The sequence below is a fragment of the Zonotrichia albicollis genome, chromosome 2, assembly GCF_047830755.1.
Source record: "Zonotrichia albicollis isolate bZonAlb1 chromosome 2, bZonAlb1.hap1, whole genome shotgun sequence".
Taxonomy (NCBI): Eukaryota; Metazoa; Chordata; class Aves; order Passeriformes; family Passerellidae; genus Zonotrichia; species Zonotrichia albicollis.
In genome coordinates, this window is record NC_133820.1 from 21,196,350 (window position 1) to 21,215,004 (window position 18,655).

Sequence of the window (18,655 nt, forward strand, 5' to 3'; positions counted from 1 at the left end):
TCAGCTATAAGTTATTAAAAACAGCTGCAGCCTATTACCCTGGGATGACAGCCACAGCCAACAAGTGGCAGGATACTTGTGACAGATGTACCACAAAGGAAAGATTTAACGTCTTTAGTAATAAAAACAACTCACTGAGTCAAAAAAAGAAAAAAAAAAAGCAACCCAAAACCCCCAAAACATGCTTCTCTGAGATTTTTTTTTTCCATGGGATTTAGGAATTACAAAAAATCATGAACTAGATCTGTGAAAGGTCACATTTAATTTGCTTTCACTGTTATGCAAAGGTATGACCTTGTTGTGTTTTCAGAGCAGTTCATCAATCTCCAGAGAGAGATTAAATAAAGAGAAAACTTACCTCTAGCAGCTAAATCAAGCAGTTTAGATTTTAGACCATCAGCTCCAGCACACTTAACAAGATTAATATGCAGGGGCTCCTCCCATGTCTATTCAGAGAGAAGGAAGAAAAGGGCAAACAAGGGAGGGAATTAAAATCATTAGGGCCTGCAAGAATGAAAGGCAAGCATTCCAAGTAAGCAAGTACTTATTAGCACATGAGGCCAGTTTTAGAACTCGTGAAATGATGCATTCATCAGCAATGCCAGAAATATTTTTGGAAAGACCACTTTCTGCGTGCTGGTGTGCCATCCACCAGACCATCTTCAGCTCCTGGCCTTCACATTTCCCTGTCAAGCATTTGGGGACTCTGCCTCTCCCAGCAGCTGGAAATTATCTTGTATCTCAGTACATCTTACAACATATTTACTTTGATCTGAGGACAATCAATAATAAGAGAATATGATTCACAAAAGCCCTGTCTTTCCATGCCTGGTCCCAGATGATGTTTTACAAACAACTTAGCAAGTTTCTGCAGCAACCACTATATATTGATTTTTAAAGTACTTTCTGAGTAAATCAGTGGATTTGAGAAGCATGGACATCAGACAGGACAAAGAGTAGGAATTTATAAAAAAAAAGGAAAAAGGAATCTTTTTAAAACTAACTGAAGATGAGAACAGAATTCACAGTACAAAGGCTAAGTGGATGGGAAACACAGTCCCTTTCAGACTGCAGTAGAGCTGTAGCCTGAATATTGTGCATGAGATAAAAAACAAAAAATCCAGCTTACAGTGAAATTCTTGGGCTGAAGTTTAGCAAAGAAAGTGAGATAGTCTTGCTGTATTCAGAGCTAATACAGGCTTTCATTCTGAAAATTTTTGGGGTAAAGGATCATAAGTCCAAAGTTCATGATGTTTGTGCTTGTATGGAGAATGGAACTGGTGAAAGTAAACATGTTCTATAAAAACAGGAAAAATGCCTTTCAGAGTCAGATCAACAGTCCACTTAACCCAGGAATTTATCTCCAAAAAATAGCAAGACAAGGCTTTTTTGTTCCGTCATTCTCTTCTAGCATCCATAATGGTTATACTTGGGATATTTGAGAATGCAATGATGTCTTTTTCATGTCTTTTTTCATGTCTTTTTGCAGACCTAATGTCCATAAATTTGTCTAATCTTTCCCTGAATCTTTGATAAAAATATCTCTATCTGCAACCCCCTGTGGCAGTGTAGTCCAGGAAATGCCTATTTTCTCTGCAAAATGAAAGTACTTAATTTAATGGTTTAAACCAATCTTTTATTACTTCCAAGTTACCTCAAAACCACCTTAGTTGTGGTATTGAAGGGTTCAGTAAGCAAGAGCTCCATATTCACTTCCAAGCCTAAAGCTGGGAATTGACTTTTTATGGCAAAAAGAACAAAATCCCCTCTTCAACTTCATCATAGGTTATTAAGACAGCTGAGAAGATGACTGTGGGCATTCACAAGGAGTTAATAAGAGAAACACTTTCAGGGTGCTCCAGGATTTGTAACTAAAAAGTACCTGATGCAGCTGCAAAAATGATTGTCAAGATAATAGGAAAGTAAAACTTCTTGTCCCTTCTTGTCAGTTTGGGAGGCAAGCTAGACTGAACGTGGATCATGAGCCTTTGGTAAAGTACAGCCACAGCAAAAGGAGGCTAAGGAGAGCCAGATTTGGGTTTTCAGTTTGAAAAAGCAGCAAATACTGAAACCACACAGAGGTCTGAGACCTTTTAATACTGCAATGCAAAAAAAAAAAGGAAAAAACCTAAACCCTTGTAATACCTGAAGACACAGTAGATGTATTGGGCCCAAATAACCACCATTGCTGTGTTGGAGTGTTGCAGTGTCCTGAGATACATGTGAGAGGACAGACCTACCCTGAAGAAAAAAGCTGGGCACTTTGACACATGCTGTGCCATAATACCTGTGATGTAATAATTTTAGTTGTGCTTAATGCAGGATTACATCTCTCTCTGATCTCATTTTGAATAGATCACAAAGCTTTTGAGCTTTGGTGACTTTTGGTGGCTTTCAGAAGGCTGGACTAGACTGGACTTCTGCTCAGCAGTACCAACTGATGTGATGAACATCCTTCCATGTCTGCAGATAAGGCAGCAAACCCTCTCCTAACAAAAGGATTTAAACTAAATCCTGCCCCAGTTTTTACCTGTGAGATCAGAGAGTGGTGCAGATTGAATTCTGCGGGTGATCAGCACCTGTTGCCAAGGGAGAGCCAGAAGGATGGAGTAGATGAAATGAAGCAGGGTATCAGTTTTCAATTCAGTCATACAAAGTAGATCCCATCCCAGAGACACAAAATGGGTGTTTATTTCATTACAGCAAGCTCAACTCAGCACTAAGGCTCCTCCTGATGCATTTTGTACCCTGACTTTCTGAGGAAAGTGTTGATTCTCCCTCTTAAATTTGCTGCAAGGGCAAAGCATTGCCTTCCAGTGTGAGAGAATGCCAGATAGAGTAGCACTACTTTATATCTTTTGGGTTTGTTGAACTTTTTAATGAATCTAAAACAGGTCAGTGTGTGATTAAGTAAGAGGCAATATATTTATGATTCTGTCATCAGGAAAGTTTAAACATAATCATATCTGGGTTGTTGAGGCTTTTTTTTTTTTTGTTGGCAGGTTGTTTTTTTTGTTTGGTTTTGTTTTATTTTTTTAAAAGCGAATAATTTCTTAAAAATATTCCCAGTCCAGTTATGTAATTCCCTACAAACAGTGTTTTGTAACCATGGGTCTGATTCACCACTGCATCACTCCACTTTTATACCGGCGCCGGTCTGGCTGATTGATTTTCAGAAGGGTTAGATCAGCATAAAACTGTAGCAATGGAGTTGTGAATCAGACTGAAACAGGGACAGCTACTCCAGGCAGAATAATCCTTTGAAGAAACCTCAGAGTCAGAAACCCTGGCAAGGCCAGAGCACACAGAGTTGGTTTTCTGTCATCTCTGGCTGAGTGAAAGCACTCCCTGGGTGCTGCAGCTTCACAGGTCCACTGAAGCTACAGCTGCAATTCCCAGCACATGAGATCCTCCCACCCACTTCTCCTCCAGCTTGGCTCATTTTTAGCCTTTTGCCAGAGGGGGCTGAAAGAATGAATCTTAATAAGTATTTTTTAAAAGGTTGTATATATGCAGAATAACCATGCTAAGTGGTGAGGGTCTGGCCTTTCCTAAAGATTTTTAGAACTTCAGTGTCCAAATCAGAATCATTTTGCTGGCTGCTACTTGGAACTGGCATCTTTTTGATCCATATCTCATATATAGAGCTTGTGTGGGATATTGGAGTTCAGTTATTATTTCTGGGTGTGCTGTGGTCCTTGGGGGACAGGACTCTCCTTCCTGCTGAGCCCGTGGGGCTGAGAGAGACCCTCAACCTGTGGAATGCTGAGTTCTCCTCTTTCCCCCCAGCTGGCTGCTTTGTGGGATGTGCTTGGAGAACATGAGATCATGTGTGAGATGAAAATCCCTCTCCTTCTGCTGCAAATCTCTGCTGTGGGGAGATGGATTTTAAATGTGTCAGTGTGATCAATCAGATGCTTTTTAATGAGTTCAAGACTACAAGAAGAGGCAGAGGCAAGGAATCACTTATCTCTCAGGAATCAAACAGTGATTATAATTACATGTGGGGCTTTTTCTGTGTACCAGATTTGTTGATAAATTTGCTTCACCTTTTTCTGTTTCTAACATGAAGGATTAGGGGAGGATTTCCACTCATAAAAAAGGCAAAAAAAGCAAAAGAAAAGACCCCCAAAAAACCACCACTACCAAACCCCCTTCTTTCTGGATTCTAAAACTTATAACACAAACAAAAATATTGGCCTCTCAGTCCATTTTTGCAATGTTCTTATCTATTTCTTCACAAGAAATAATCCTGTGTTTCTAAATTTTCGGAGAGATTTCAGCAGCTGAACATGTCAAGAGTAAACATTCTCTCCACCTTCACTCCAGTTTTGCCAACCAAGAGTTGATCCAGCAAATTACATGTTAGCAGAGCACAGCAATCAGTATTAGTCACTTGAAGGGCAAGATACCTACTAAATATTTTTCACTGTGAAAATATTTTTCTGCTTTTGATTTGCTCACAGTATACAGTTCAAGCTTCCTACTTAGTTATGGTTTGTTTCTCTGTAAATTCTTTTGTGGTTTAAATCACTGAATGGTTTCCTTTCCTATTTAGGCTCCTCCAGCTACTCTGCTTGTCTTTGTCCACATAAAGAATGTATTCTTCACTGAGCTCTGAATTTCCAAGCTGGATTACCCTCTGTAGTTGATGATCTTCAGGAAAAGATTTCATTTCATCATCACCATTTCTCAGCCACTCAGCAAGAACTGCAGGTGTGCAGAGACCACCATCCACCCTGCAGTGCCCCATGTGTCCATCTCATTCTGCTGTACCTTGTCCCATACATGGTTTACAAGGTCTTTGCAGGGCTCCCATATTTCTTCTTTCTGATTATGACCAAGAAAGACACAGCCTGGTGTGGTGCAGGGTTTGTAAATTGGGGCTGCTGGTCCAGGCTCCTTGGATCAGTGCTGGGGTTAATCTGGACCTGATGAATGTGGAAAGGATCAGCTTTAAACCCTCTGGGCTTTATCTTTGTGGGTTCTATTGTTCTAGGCAGGGAATTCCAGTCTCTAAGAATCCATTAAAGTTCTCTTGTAGCACTCAAAAAAGGCTTTCTGGAAGAAGTTCTAATTTCATCCAGAGAGGCTTAATCTAACCCAGGGAAATAGATAGAAAACAATAAAATTAAATTAAAACTAGACTAAACTAAATTAAAATAGATTATTTACCACTTATTTCAACATGGCCTCAGAGAAAGAAATACCTGATTAACAGAGATCTGTTTTTCCTCAGTGATGTCTGAAACAGAAGCTGACAAAATTAAAACTAACAAGTAGACTTTGTTTACATTTTTAGAGTAATAGGCACTGCAGACTATGATATATTTCTGAAAGACTTCCCTGATATTATGTTTGAGAAAATTTTCCATTGGGAAGGCCCATATATTTATTTTATGCAATGAAGGAGGAAAAAAGAATATGAAAAAAATTTCGGACACTCTGCCCTCAGTGATGATATATAACATTTTTAGAGAAATGTCACTGTATAAAACTCACTTTTTATGTTGATTCATAAAAACTATTTATTTTGATAAGTAAATATAAGAATTCTGATGTATTACATTTATGCTCTCCCACATTCTCTGTAATCTCTTTGCACGTCTGCTCTAAAATTTTTCAGGGTTATAATTTCCAGTACCTTGAAGCGTCACAGATTCACACCATTGCTCTTTGAACCTCTGCAGAGGGATGAGAAGGAAAGATGGAGGAGCACAGAGGAATTCACTAACTCAGGAGATGAGCAAACCCACCTAAGAAAAATGTCTGACAGTCAGAGAGGGACCTGAAAGGACTTGTGCACCTTATGTGACACTTTTGGACAAAGGGGTTTAATTGCCTGTAAAAAGAAACTGTGAAACCATCCCAGCTGCCCCTCAATTAAGTCCTTCTTTGGTGTTAACTGAAGAGAATCCAATTTGGTTTTCCCTGAGGGCTCTCCATGAGTTGAAGTAAAGCTCAGTAAGTGGAGACAATACAGAGATTCAGCTCAATAAACTGCTGTGTAGAGTCGCCCTTAGTCCAGATGGGATCAGAAAAATCATAAATTCCTGGAGGGAACTAAATTAAAATTTAATTCTCAAAGCTTGCCTGAAAGATTCCAACCAAGTCTGGCTTGCAGGAACTGCAGTTACAGCCATTAATTCTTCAAGAGGGGCACAGTTGTGACAATTCCCCACTCCCACTTCATAACTCAGCAGTTTTGCCCTTGGCTCTCTCTCCCCCAGTGCTCAGTTCCCATCTTCTGAAGGGACTGAATCCCTGCCTCTCCCCACACCTGTCCCAAGTGCAAGGCTCACCTCATTTTTGCCTTATTCCATTTAGGATGTTGTTATGATGCTCTCAGGCCTGAAATGGGAATGGGCTCAGCTGACCCCATGATTCTCTAGACAGCCATCCTGGCTGTGCCCTGGCCAGCAAGGGAGGGCATCCACCACATCCCCTGGTCCACCAGGCCATGGAAGCATCCCTGACACCTGTGGTGTGGTAAGGACACAGCAGGTTTGTTGTCCTGCTCTGTTTGCAGTGAGGAAGAAGGGGTACCTGGCAGGTACCTTTGGATAACAACAATGGCACCTTTTAAATGTCTTGTTATCTCATTTTCCACCTCTTGTTGTTTTCTTTCATCATTACTGCCCCTCTCCCTCTCTTCCCCAGTCCTCCCCAGTTAAACAACCCAACCTCATTTACTTTTTTATTATTAGTTTTATTGTTACCACATCCATAGCCCTGTTAGTATTCCTGACCCCATTAGTAGCACAGTTGATCTCAGCTCTAAATCCTGTGGCTGATGAGGGCATCAAGCTGCTCTTGGTCTTGCCCAAGGTCCCAAAGCTCCTTTTCAGGGAGGTTTGTCCATCCCTCACATCACTCCCCCTGAACCACCTGTAAAACTCAGCCATTCTTCATGGTGATGTCAGTAGCTCCTGCCAGCTCCTGTCATTGTTATCTGTCACATCCAGCAATGTCTCACATCCCAGTTTCCCACATTAGTTCAGTCAGCTGGAGCTGAGGCCAGGGCCAGCCCTGGCTGCTTTCACTGTTTGGGGAGATTTACCAGCTCCCATCTCAGACTGCAAGGCTTTAACCTTTGGCTGAAGGTTCACATAATGCTCATCAGACTGAAACAGGAACTCCTAAAACCATAATCACTGTACATCTAATTAAAAATCTGAATACATTGGACTCTGGACTGAATGAGCTTAGGTGACCAGGGAGAAATAGAACAAACATTGTTTTTTCTATGTCCATATATAACGGAGGATCATTTGGTATTGTCATTATAAGCATCTTTAGCATAACCCAAATACTCCAACAACATAAAATCCAACAAAACACCTGAGGTAAGGAGCTGTTCTTCTGCCTTGAGATTCCTTTGCTCCTGCTGCCAGTGGTGACATCTCCAGCAGGAGCTCACTGGGCTCAGACTGAAGTGCAAACTAGAGCCATGCCTCAGAGAAGGAGATGGAAAAGCTCTGGCTGTGTTCATGGTTTCTTATCAGTCAGCTGGAACTCATTGCAAAATCATGACACAACTCAGCCACAGCTGGTCTGACCTCATTCCTCCTAGGCCTTGTCATCTCACAAGCAGCCAAAATATTGAGATTGGAACAACAGCTTCTTCTGGGGGCAGCTTGAAATCCTCTACACAAGGGTCATTCCCTGGCTGTGACTCATTTCAGCAAGGAGAGTGTGAGCTGCCTTGCTGCCAGATATGAAGGCATGAGAGAGGAGAAACATTGAAGCCATCACACACTTTTCATCTTCCACTGGGGCTGGCTGCCTTGCAGGATTGCTGATGTCAGAGAGCATCATTCAGCTCTTCCAAACTTCTCACCTGCCATGAGTGCTCCATCAGCCAGGGATTTGCTTAGCACAGGTAAAGTAATCATGGGGATAACATGGTTTATTCCAGGACTCATTCATCCAAAAAAAACTGAATCCAAAACACTTCCTCAAACAATTTTCCCCATATCTTTTACTGAAATGACAACTTGAAATGTTATACACTAAAGGGGTAAAATTCATTACATGACTGAATTAATAGCCAAAAATGTTGCCAAAGTTCTGTACCTTTTAGCTACCATCTGTGTGTTTGGAAACTGAAGAGGAGGCCTTCACAAGGTGAAGACATCACACAGTGGAGGAAGCATATCCAGATCCATGGAGAACAGATCACTGATGCAGTAAAACTATTTTAAGTGCCATATCCTGACAAGTACCTAAAAGACAGAGGCAGAAAAACAGCTACAGCCAAAAATTTCCACAAGTCTAATTTCAGCTTGGATTGAGGGGTGATTAATGCAACCTTTGTCTGTTATTTTGTGTAACCACACAGCTCCATGCACACACATCCACAGCAAAACCACTTAGTGGCTGGGCTAAGGGAGAAGGGACCTTAAATGCCTTTATGTTTATTTTTTATCTTTTCAGAGTTTTCACATTCCAGCAGCTAGAGGTTTTGGTTGCTGTCAGTTTCCTTAAATGCTTCTGGGTCAAGAGCCAGTATTAGAAATTATTTGAAAAGTCATTATTTTTAAGCAAGAAGACACTCACTGCAGCTGTGATACAAGAAAATCTGTCTTAGAGCAGCTTACTGTGCAAATGCAGTTCTATCACAATGATTGCAATAAGACCATACTGTATTGTCCATAATTACATCCATATTAGGAGGAAAAAAAATTAGCTAAGCTGTTCAGTTACATGCCAAAACTATTTCCTGAGGGATATTTTTTTTTTACTAATGTTAGGAGGAAAAAAAGGAAACCAATCTGGCCTGGTTTAAAGAACTTGATTTTTCTTTATGTTTGATGGAGAGAAATGAAGAAAGTGAACAATTTCTGTAAAGCCACTGCTAGGTTTTAGTGTGGGAAGAGTTTATAGGGTGACAAGAGTTCCTCCCTCTTGGCAAAGAGAAGGAATTCATAAATGCACAATGAGACAAGGTTACTGCTCTCAGGGAGAGGTATTTTTTCCCTATCTACCACAGCACTTTTCTGCAGTTTGACACAATGCCAGCCTTCATTGGGACAAAATCCTATCTCCTGAAGTACCAACTGCTATTTGGCTCTGGGTACTTAGAAATATGCTCTTGTTGCTACAGTGATCTCAATATAAATCTGGTTTCTTGCCTACTTTCTATTTCTTTAGTTGCTGTTGTTCTTAACAGCAGACTAAAATAACAGATCATATCACTCCTAAATTAGATAAGTCATAGCTAGCTAGATATTCTTTGGGTAAAGGCACAGGGCTGCTACAAACTGTTGGCTGACTGTAATACTGGCTTGTCTTTAAACCTGTATCACCAGATTTTGCTGTGAAATAGAGGGAGAGGTTTATGTAAACTTAAGAGTGCCAGTAAGAATCATTGGTTGGCAGACTGCAGATTCAGTTTCCCTGCAAGTTTTACTTGCTCTGAGGGTTGCCACCCTGAAATACTGCTTTATAAATCCAAAACAAATGAAAAAAAATCTGTCAGACCATTGTGAACTCTGGTTCTGTAAGCTATCACTGCACAATGGTTGTGTATTTGGGAATTCTCCATCAAGTAGTTTAAAACTGTAAAACACTAGGATGGTTTGTGAGAATAGAATTGAGAATTTGGTAGCATGAAGAGTAGAGACTGATCAAAATTTAGGAAGCATATTTCATTAAAAACAAGGCATTTGTATCCCCTTTCAAGAAACAGCTACTGAAAAGTCTACATGCAAATTATTTGTCTCTTACATTCTGGTAATGAAGTCCTCCCTCACTACAACATATCTCACTATAAGTACCACTTCTTTAATCAAAATGCTGCAGCATCATGGTCCTTCCCTTATTTCATTAACCCCCTCTGGCAAACAACTCGAACAGGTGTCAGACTAAGGGAGCCTCTTCCTTTGCAGGTTGAAACTGGTTTTTGTTCAAAAGAGTTCATTCAGAGTAAGGTGCATCACCCTATTTGTAGTAGCTATATAGCAGGTGTAGACAATAATTCAGTATCTCCAAAACACCTGATTTGGTGCCTGAAGGTCTGACCCTTCAGACTGGAGACTTTGCCCCAGCAAAAATTGAGTGCAGTAGTGGGGTCAGTCCTAGGGGATAGTTCATGGACTGACCAATAAAGCATCCTGTGCCTACAGGCTTCTCCATGGATGAAATCCAGTTACATGGAAAAGCAGGAATCTGCCTGTGTTTTCCCCACAAGAACAGCACAACAAAGGAAGGGGTATTGCTGTTTGAAGCAGAGAAATCATTTGGGGAGAATAAAATCTTGATGATGGTGAGAGGGGAAAGCTCTAGCTTTGAAGAATTTGGAAAAGCCTTGGTGGTTTTCCAGACTTTGATGTTTGATTTGAGCCAGATCCTGAAGAGGATCCTATCACCAATTGCTTTGATTCAGCCTTTTGGGAGAGAAGAGTTCAGAGTCAAGGATGTGAGCCCATTTTCACAGGAATAAGGGAAGTCTACTGGAAGGGCAATTATGGGACTAGCAGAAGGCAGGCTCAGCCCTGGGCACAGCCTGTGACAAGGGCTCACTGCTGTCCCTCTCACACTGCAGGAGCTCTGCAGAATGTCACTGCACCTGGGCCAGTGATTCCTGTTGGACAGAGTTGTTACACTGTCTGCCAAATCCACATCTCCCCCACTGGCTCCAGCACCTGTGAAGGAGCGAGGTAAGTTCAGAAAATTTTCATGTAGGTGTTTCAGAAAATGTTCAGAAATTTTCAGTCTAGGTGTTTGTTTGATTTAGGGATGTGCAGACATTAACAAAACAATCTTTAGAAATGTGTGTCTTTGAGATTCAGTGGAGTGTGTAACGCTGTGCCTGCTGTCCCCAAGCTGATGTGCTCCCCCCACAGCTGATTTTTTTCTTAAGAGCATTACTTGAAACCCAGGAGATTGGGCCAGTTTCCAGCTCTGTCACAGGTGTCCTGTGTGACCCAAAACAAGCTGCTAGGTCCCACTGTGTGTTCCTTTGGAGACTGAGGGTGATGCCCCCCTATCCCAAGGGACATTGTCAGTACACATTCATCACTCTAGTGCAAAGTTGTTCATGGGTACTGGAACAGGGGGTGAGAGTGAACATCTCTGTTTCATTTCTCATGGCATGATTTCAGGGGAAATTTTGCATTTTGATTGTTCTTTCAGGCCAGACTTCCTTACCACATATTAAGGCAGGTGATGCTATAAGACAGCTTCTCTTTGCTCACCTTTTTTCCTTCTTTTTCCTTCTTGATATTTTTTTTGTTTTCTTGTCTTGTCATTCCTGTTTCTTTTATTATCTATCTGTCTATCTATCTTTAAGCACTACTTTTCATTACTCAGCTATTTTCCCCCTCTGCCATTTATTCCTTTCCAATCTTTCTTTCTTCCTAATGGAGATGTGCATTGGACTAGGAAATAAGGAGTTTTGCTCACCCCTTGGGCTCTCTTGTGTGCCTGCAGAATAAATGTACTTCAACACATGTTGAAGTACATTTCCAATGTCCTGTTTAATGCACACTCACATTATTATGCACACTCAAATAATTAGTTTGATACCAATTTTGCTGTGTTTCAGGGAGCTATTACCTGATGGTTGTACAACAGTAGTCTGTTTGTTTGGGTGACATTGTGGTGATGTGATTCAGAGCTATGGTGTGCATATATGCTGAAATGCTGGGTTTGAGTAAATGGTCAGTTCCATTGTTGGAAGACAACTGTGTGAGAAAGAATATGTGTTTATGTTGGAAATTTGTCATGCTGAAATTCATGTCTTGGCAAAAAGCCTAACAGAAATCTTCATCAATACCTTCAGCACTCGTATCAAGGGGATTTTGCTTCTCTGTCATGTGGGGTATAAGGGAGCTGAGAGGATTAATTCCATTATTTTAATGTCTGTGTTTTCTTAAGTGAAAATGAAACATGTCTTTAGCTACTTCAGCTGTTCTTTTCTTGGTTAGTGCATGTTTCAGGAGGTGTCAGTGTGAAACAGCCTGCCCAGATGGAATTCCACCTTCTCAATGCTTGACTGGTTGTTTAAAGGCACTGCTGAGTCTGCAGAGCTGTGCAGGGATGGTGGTGTGTCTGCAAAGCACAGAGTGAGAGCAAAAACAGCAAAAGATGAGCACATAACTGTGATCTACCCTTGCCTAGTGATATCTTGAATAGAAATAGGGAAAAAATATTTAATAATTAGTAACTTACAATAGCATAGACAGGGCGGTCTAGTTGACTATCATTGCTTGCTATAAGAATAAATGCAGAGACTCTCTAATGCAGTGTTCAAAGGTACATCAAAATGAAAGATGGTCCTTCCCAAAAGGGACTTGCTTTCCCTGTCTAATCTGAAGCATACCTTACTGGGACCAAAAGAAAAAAAAAATCCAGCTGCTATCTATTCAGTAACTGCAGGGATTCTGCCACCAGTGTTACAGGTTACATGTATGTGCAAAAATCACACTGGAAATTTGAAATTTTATTCCAGACCTTCACACCCTATTGGCAGCACTCTCAATTCAGTAGATTTTGTTTGTTCATTCTGCTCTGCCTCTGCTTTCTGCTTCAGGTAACTTATCTCAAGGCATGGGCCATGAACATGAAGATGCTGTTCCTGAAAATAATCTCAAACTCTCACTTCTCAGATACTGTATTTGACTCTCTTCCGCCTGGAAAATTTGCCTGGAATAGCAAAATTTGCAAGTTTATGCTACCCACATTGTGTCAGAATCAGTTAAGTAACACAGTGCCCCAATTCCTATTGAAAAACAGGAGGAGAAAAGCAAGACAACCAAAAGGAAAAGCATTCCTATTTTTCATCATAGCTTCTTATCTTCTGCAAAATTACAGTGCAAATTTCCTGTCCTCTGGCACCCTAAAGTCACAGATGTGACTTGTAGCTGCTCTGAACATGATAGTGTCCAATACTTTGTGTAATGGCTGAAAAGCCTCCAGTTTGTAAACATTTTAAATCAAAATAACATTCCTGAAAAATCTGTTTATAAAAGATTAAAGTGCCAGGTTTGATTTTGAATTTTTTAATACAACAGGCTCCAAGCAGAAATCTTAAATCCCAATATACAGACATTATGTGCATATTAGTAATATCTACTGGATTTTTTCAAATAAACTATTAGTGTGTGTTATCAAGAATAGGACTTATGGGTCCAGTGTCCTGAGAGTTTCAAGGCTTCAAAATTTGCATCCTGGCTTTGTTGCTTAGCTAATGTCTTGTTTACAATGCTGCCAAGATCTGTGTGAGCTGTTTGACTCGCAGGATAAATGTAGTCAAATCAAAGCCATATCTTTATTCCAGCAGTAATTTTCCTCAAATGTCTTTTCTGTAGCATCCACAGAAACATTATGGAAGCTTAATATTTGTAGGAGATTGAGACAAGGGAGGCAGGGGGAGATTTGCCTTTCTCTATAAATTTTATCCAGCTTCAGCTTACAAATTGCATTCATGTTGACACTGAGATGCCACAGAAGGCAAATCTTATGGAAAGGGTCTTACCTACTGAACATGTCTGAATCATCTGTCCAGAAAAGGCAACAGCAAAAAGCATTCAAATGGGGTTTTTTTCTATTGATTTTTGAAGGGAACAAATACCTGAGTTTCCTGAGCCATTTATGTTTCTTTAAAAAGAAAATTAGGAGAGGGGAGGGAAAAAAAAAGAAGCATTAGCTGGTGGGCTGGTGGTGGCCTTGAATATTTTTGTCATCCCAAGAGCTGGCCTTAGAGAGCTGCCACAAAGCTGTAATTGGGTCTGTGGGTTTCCAAGGAAACAGAACTAATTAGAGTGTGACTGTGGCTGGGAAATCTGGTCTAGCAGGTAGGGCTGTGACCAAGGAGTCATCCCACCTGAGGGGTGCCATCCCCAGCTCTCCCCTGTCAGGGCTGTGACTTTGGAAGGTCACTTACACCTCTGGAGCTGCAGGGTTTGCACAGAAACCCTTCAGAGCCAGCAGCACTGGCACCACAAACACATCTCCCTGTTCTGGCTCGAGCCTCTGGGTGCTGTTGTACCCCATGTCTTCACAGGGCTCTCTTCAGCACACAAATGCTGTCTGGATCATTCCTCTGACATGTTTTTATATCCTTTTGCCAGGGATTTACAGCCTAAGTCACCCAGTGGCCTTTAAAGCTGTGACTCTCTGGCTGGAGATCCCACTAGGATTTTGCTGCTTCTCTCTTACAGCACAACTTTGGAAGACTTCTCAAGCTTCAGATCCCCTCTTCCTGGAGGTTATGGTTGTCTCACTCTCATACCAGCAGGGTCTCCCAACCCAGCCTTACAATCTCTGCAGCCAGAGACAGGGAGCTGGATATCTCTGCCTTTCCTTCTGCATTCTTGCAGCCTCCAGACATTTTTTTCCTTGCTCATACTTGAGAAAAGTAGAGTGAGGCAGAAATGCAGGCAGCTCTCCCAAAAAGTCCTCAGCCTGTGGTGGATGGTGTGTATCTCCACCCCACTGGTGTCTGCCTGCACTGATAACCAGGCTGGCTAATGGGAGTTTCAGCAACAACAGTGAAATTCTGATTTTCCTCCCAGTGTGACCTCCACTGACTTGTGCTGGCACGGTGGCTGCAGCTGTCACTTGCATCACTGCAATCTGTCCCTGCAGGATCACCACAGCCATGGCAGCTGCCTGAGTTCCAGCTAAAGGGATCCTCCCTCCCAGCAGCTTCGACTCCTCTGCGATCAATGGAGAGAAAAATGAGAAATATCACAGCCCTGATCTTTCTCAGGCTTGCCAAGGTGGCAGATTATCAAAACCAAGAAAGATTGTGGCTACTTGTGGCAAGACAGTGATGAAGGGGATAACTGGATGAAGAAAAATGAGCTACCAGAGAAGAGGTGGAGAATAAAGGGAATTAATAGCCAGGATAGAAACAAGATACTTCTTGGCAACAGGAGAAAGTGGAGGAGAATAAATGGAGAAATGGTTAAGTACAAAGAATGAGAGAGGTCAGAGGTAGTAAGGTCAGTGGTGAGGAATGGGAAGTTAATATCCCTTGGCAGAGGATCAGGCACTCCTGACAGGAGGCTGCAACAGGCACCATGCTAAAGCGGAGCCCTCTCCTTTGTACATTGATTCCTACCCTATTTTATATGCACCTCATAATTTATTTTCCACTGATTAATACATATCTGTAAGTAGTGTTTTGAATTGTTTGGCTTAGAATTTCTCATGCTTCACCCAGTTGCTCACTAATTACAGTTACTCACTGCTAACAGTTCACAGTGATTTACCTGGGAATTAATTGGATTTTGTTTTCAAGTCTTTGTCATCTGCAGTGAGATGACAGCTGTCCAGGCCTGAGTAGAAGAACATGGGTGGAAACAGGCTCTGCTTTTGTAGGTGTAAGTACAAAACTAAACTGCAAAGTCACTGTAGAGTTGACAACAAAGAGAAGGAAACTTTACCAATGGTAAAAACATAAAAAAGGAGATAGGTTTCTTAAACCGACACATAGGCTTATATTTCATGTCTCAGGGAGGGAATTTTTTAGCCTCTGGGCAAATAAGACTTTATTGAACTACACTCTCTCAGCACTACAGTTACATGCTACAATATGAACCTAAAAATTTCTGAATGGTTTGACATGAGATTCAAGCCTTTTCTGAATAACAGGTTAATAATTTCTCCAAGCACTCTGTTTCTCCTTTAGCAAAAGTAAAACAAATGCAAAAATTGTTCTTTATCAGATTTAATCTCAGTGTAATAGAGATCCTATTTTAATAAATATTTTACCTATAGGTGCTGCTTTACAGCTGATGTTCTCTGAAAATAAGCTTTTCCATGCTTTTTCAGGGTATAAAGATGCTGTATGAAAATACAATGTCCTACAGATTCAAAATGCCATCTCACTCTCCTACTCCAGATAATTTATTATAATGCTATGATATAACAACATTTTAATGGAACTTTTGTATCAATACATATGACAGTGACATCACGAGTCCATTATGATCTGTGTTGTTATGATAAATATGAAATAATTTCACTAGGCTAAGATACTCTCTAAATATTTGTTAAATTACTGCTTAGCTGCAGTAGAAGTCTCATGAGATTGTCCGTGACATCCACAAGGATACAACACAAATTAGCAGTGGTTAGTTCAGAGCCTGATTTCAGATGAATCTGAGATAAGGCTCTTGAACTGTTACTGCAGTGCATTGCAAGTCATTACTACTTTGTTGCAGAAGCATTTATCATAGTCAGTTTTTCATTCAGAACTAATGCTTTGGTCCACAGGAATTTTTTCAGGATGATACAAAGCCCTTTGAGGAACCTGTGAAATAATGATTTGATAAATTTCTGCCAGGAAAACAGGACAAACACAGATGCTTCTAGAGGTGATCAGAGGTGAGGTGATCAGAAACATCTGTCCCTGAGATAAATCTGTTCCTAAACTCCATGAGAGTGTCTGTTGAGATCCCATTCAGAGCCACCTGCTTCTGCTGGTCCCTGACATAGCTTGGGAATGGTTCAGTCCTTAGATTGCTGTCAGGATGCTTCACCACATTGTAAAAATGATACTGTGAGGTCTCATTGCTTTTGCTCCTTCTGGTACTCCACAGTGTTTGTGTCCTCATGTGTCATGGCAATACATCTTTCAGCAGAGCTGCATGAATCCAAAATAAGTATCAAATAAAAACTACCTGCTACTCAGGCTTGTTTAGAAAAACTTAAAGCTGACATAATTTTTCCCCTTTACTACTAGGATTTATCTGCACGAATAAAAACAGTGATGGAAATATGGCATGAGAGTCTGTATCAGCTTTCCTGCAAAATAGGAACTAGTACCTACAGTGGGTCAGAAAGACAGGATAAGATGTTGCTGATGGACTTAAGATACAAGAGATGTACCTTTTCCTTTTTCCCTTAATTTAGATTCAAATTCCCAAGAATGTATGCTCCTTCCAAGGTCTCTATATGGCAGAACTTGTGGATAGTTTGAGAAATAAATCCATGTTCCCTTTATATTATTTATTTTTCCTCTAAGTTTCTTTTGCTTTGTTTGCCATCACATTGTCACTAAAACTAGTCACACTGAAAAAGTAGTGTATCCACCATGGATATACAGGACTTTAGATCAATCACTTTTAAACCCTCATTTTAATGTTGCTTGAAAGCATTCAGAGGTTGTAGCAAAAATATTCCTCATGATCTTAAATAGGCAGTGGGAAAAGCATGGTGTGGAAAAACTGATCATATCGGCTCTTCACTGGCTCATCAGTTTTGTATTAATGATTAGAAAAACCCTGCACTCCAGTGGCACAAGCATTGACTGTAAATATAAGTTGACACCAGCACTTTCTAAAGGATTTGTAGGATTCAGTGCAGTGAGTGTTTATGAAAATTGCTATGAATATCCCAGCTTTATACAGGGGCATAGAGCAGTTTGCAGGAATATTAGCCTGGAGAAGATAAATAGGCCAATTCCCATTTTGGCTAAACAGGTATAAAACTGGAATAACATGATTGCACCGAGAGGAACTTGATTATATCAATGGGAGCAATATTTGTTTATTGCAGTAGAATTTCCTAGGTCATCTTCTGTAATGTGGAAATTTGGATGCTTCTCTTTAACATGTTTCTTCTGTACTGTGGAAACACACTTTAAAAATAGCAGCATATATTTGACAGCAGTGTGCTTAGGGAAGGCTGATCTCAACTGAGATTGTTAGTCCTACAAGATATGCTACAGCACATTTCCTTCATAGTCTTACATTGTGTAAATTGTCTGATAGCATTACATTGTGTAAATTGCTTAAACTCAACTCCCCTGTCAAGATAACTGGGAAAAAAGTAATCTGAGTGGGTTCATTAAAAGGTTCTATTGATGCTTTTTGGGTATTAGCTTTAAATAGTTTATTAGTAGGCTCCAGTCATTGGTGCAGAGCAAGAAAACCCTATTGAAGTATAAACTTCTATAAACTCTTCTGCAGTACAGTGAACGAAAGGCCAGCATTTTCTTTCATTTAAACTATGATAATAATCCTCTAAATGGATTGGGAATTGAAAGCAACTCACAAATATCCATAATTATTTATGCCAGAATAACAAATGATGGTAGACAGTTCTACATATTCTGTCAGAGAACAAATCTGGCATGTACTTGCTGCAAGGCTGTATTAATATTTGTCAATATCATAGATTTAAATTTACAGCTGGATTTGCTTAGTAGCTTGCTCATCCCCTAAATGAAGAAGAATCTGGTAAATGACAAGCACCTGCTTTCTGACCAAGGCTCCTTCCCCACAAAGCTGTGCAGCCACAGGAAGTTGCAGGAACATTCTGTATCCATTGTCTTCAGTGTCAACACTCATTAAGGACAGCATTCTGTGCCTGATCTTTGAAAATCCCTAAGTGACATAAATGATACCTTAAAACCTATGTGTAAAAGGGAAACTTTTTCAAGTGAACAGGACCAGGTGGTTTAGGGGAAGGATTTCTGACTTAGATGAGTTCTTGTTTAAAGGTCTTTGCAGAAGCACATTTTTTCTCCACTTTTTTAGATATTACTGCCTGAAACAATTCTTGCTAAAGGACATTAGTTTCTAGTCAGGGAACATCTGGTTTCACACTTACCGGTCCTGGCAAAAAGAGAATCTATTGAGCCAAGAATAGTATCAGGAAACAGGGAGCTCAGATCTCATCTACCTCTCATCAAATACAG

General features: G+C 40.5%; 1 protein-coding gene across 1 annotated transcript in view; it reads right to left on the reverse strand.

The window, feature by feature from the left end:
- The window catches only part of LOC141728292 (uncharacterized), a 42,795-nt gene extending 28,797 nt beyond the window's left edge, over positions 1-13,998 (reverse strand). The window contains exon 1 of the mRNA XM_074536185.1: positions 13,889-13,998. Coding sequence (XP_074392286.1) covers positions 13,889-13,998 — 110 coding nt within the window. The remainder of the gene's footprint in view (positions 1-13,888) is intronic.
- Between the last annotated feature and the right edge of the window lie 4,657 nt (positions 13,999-18,655).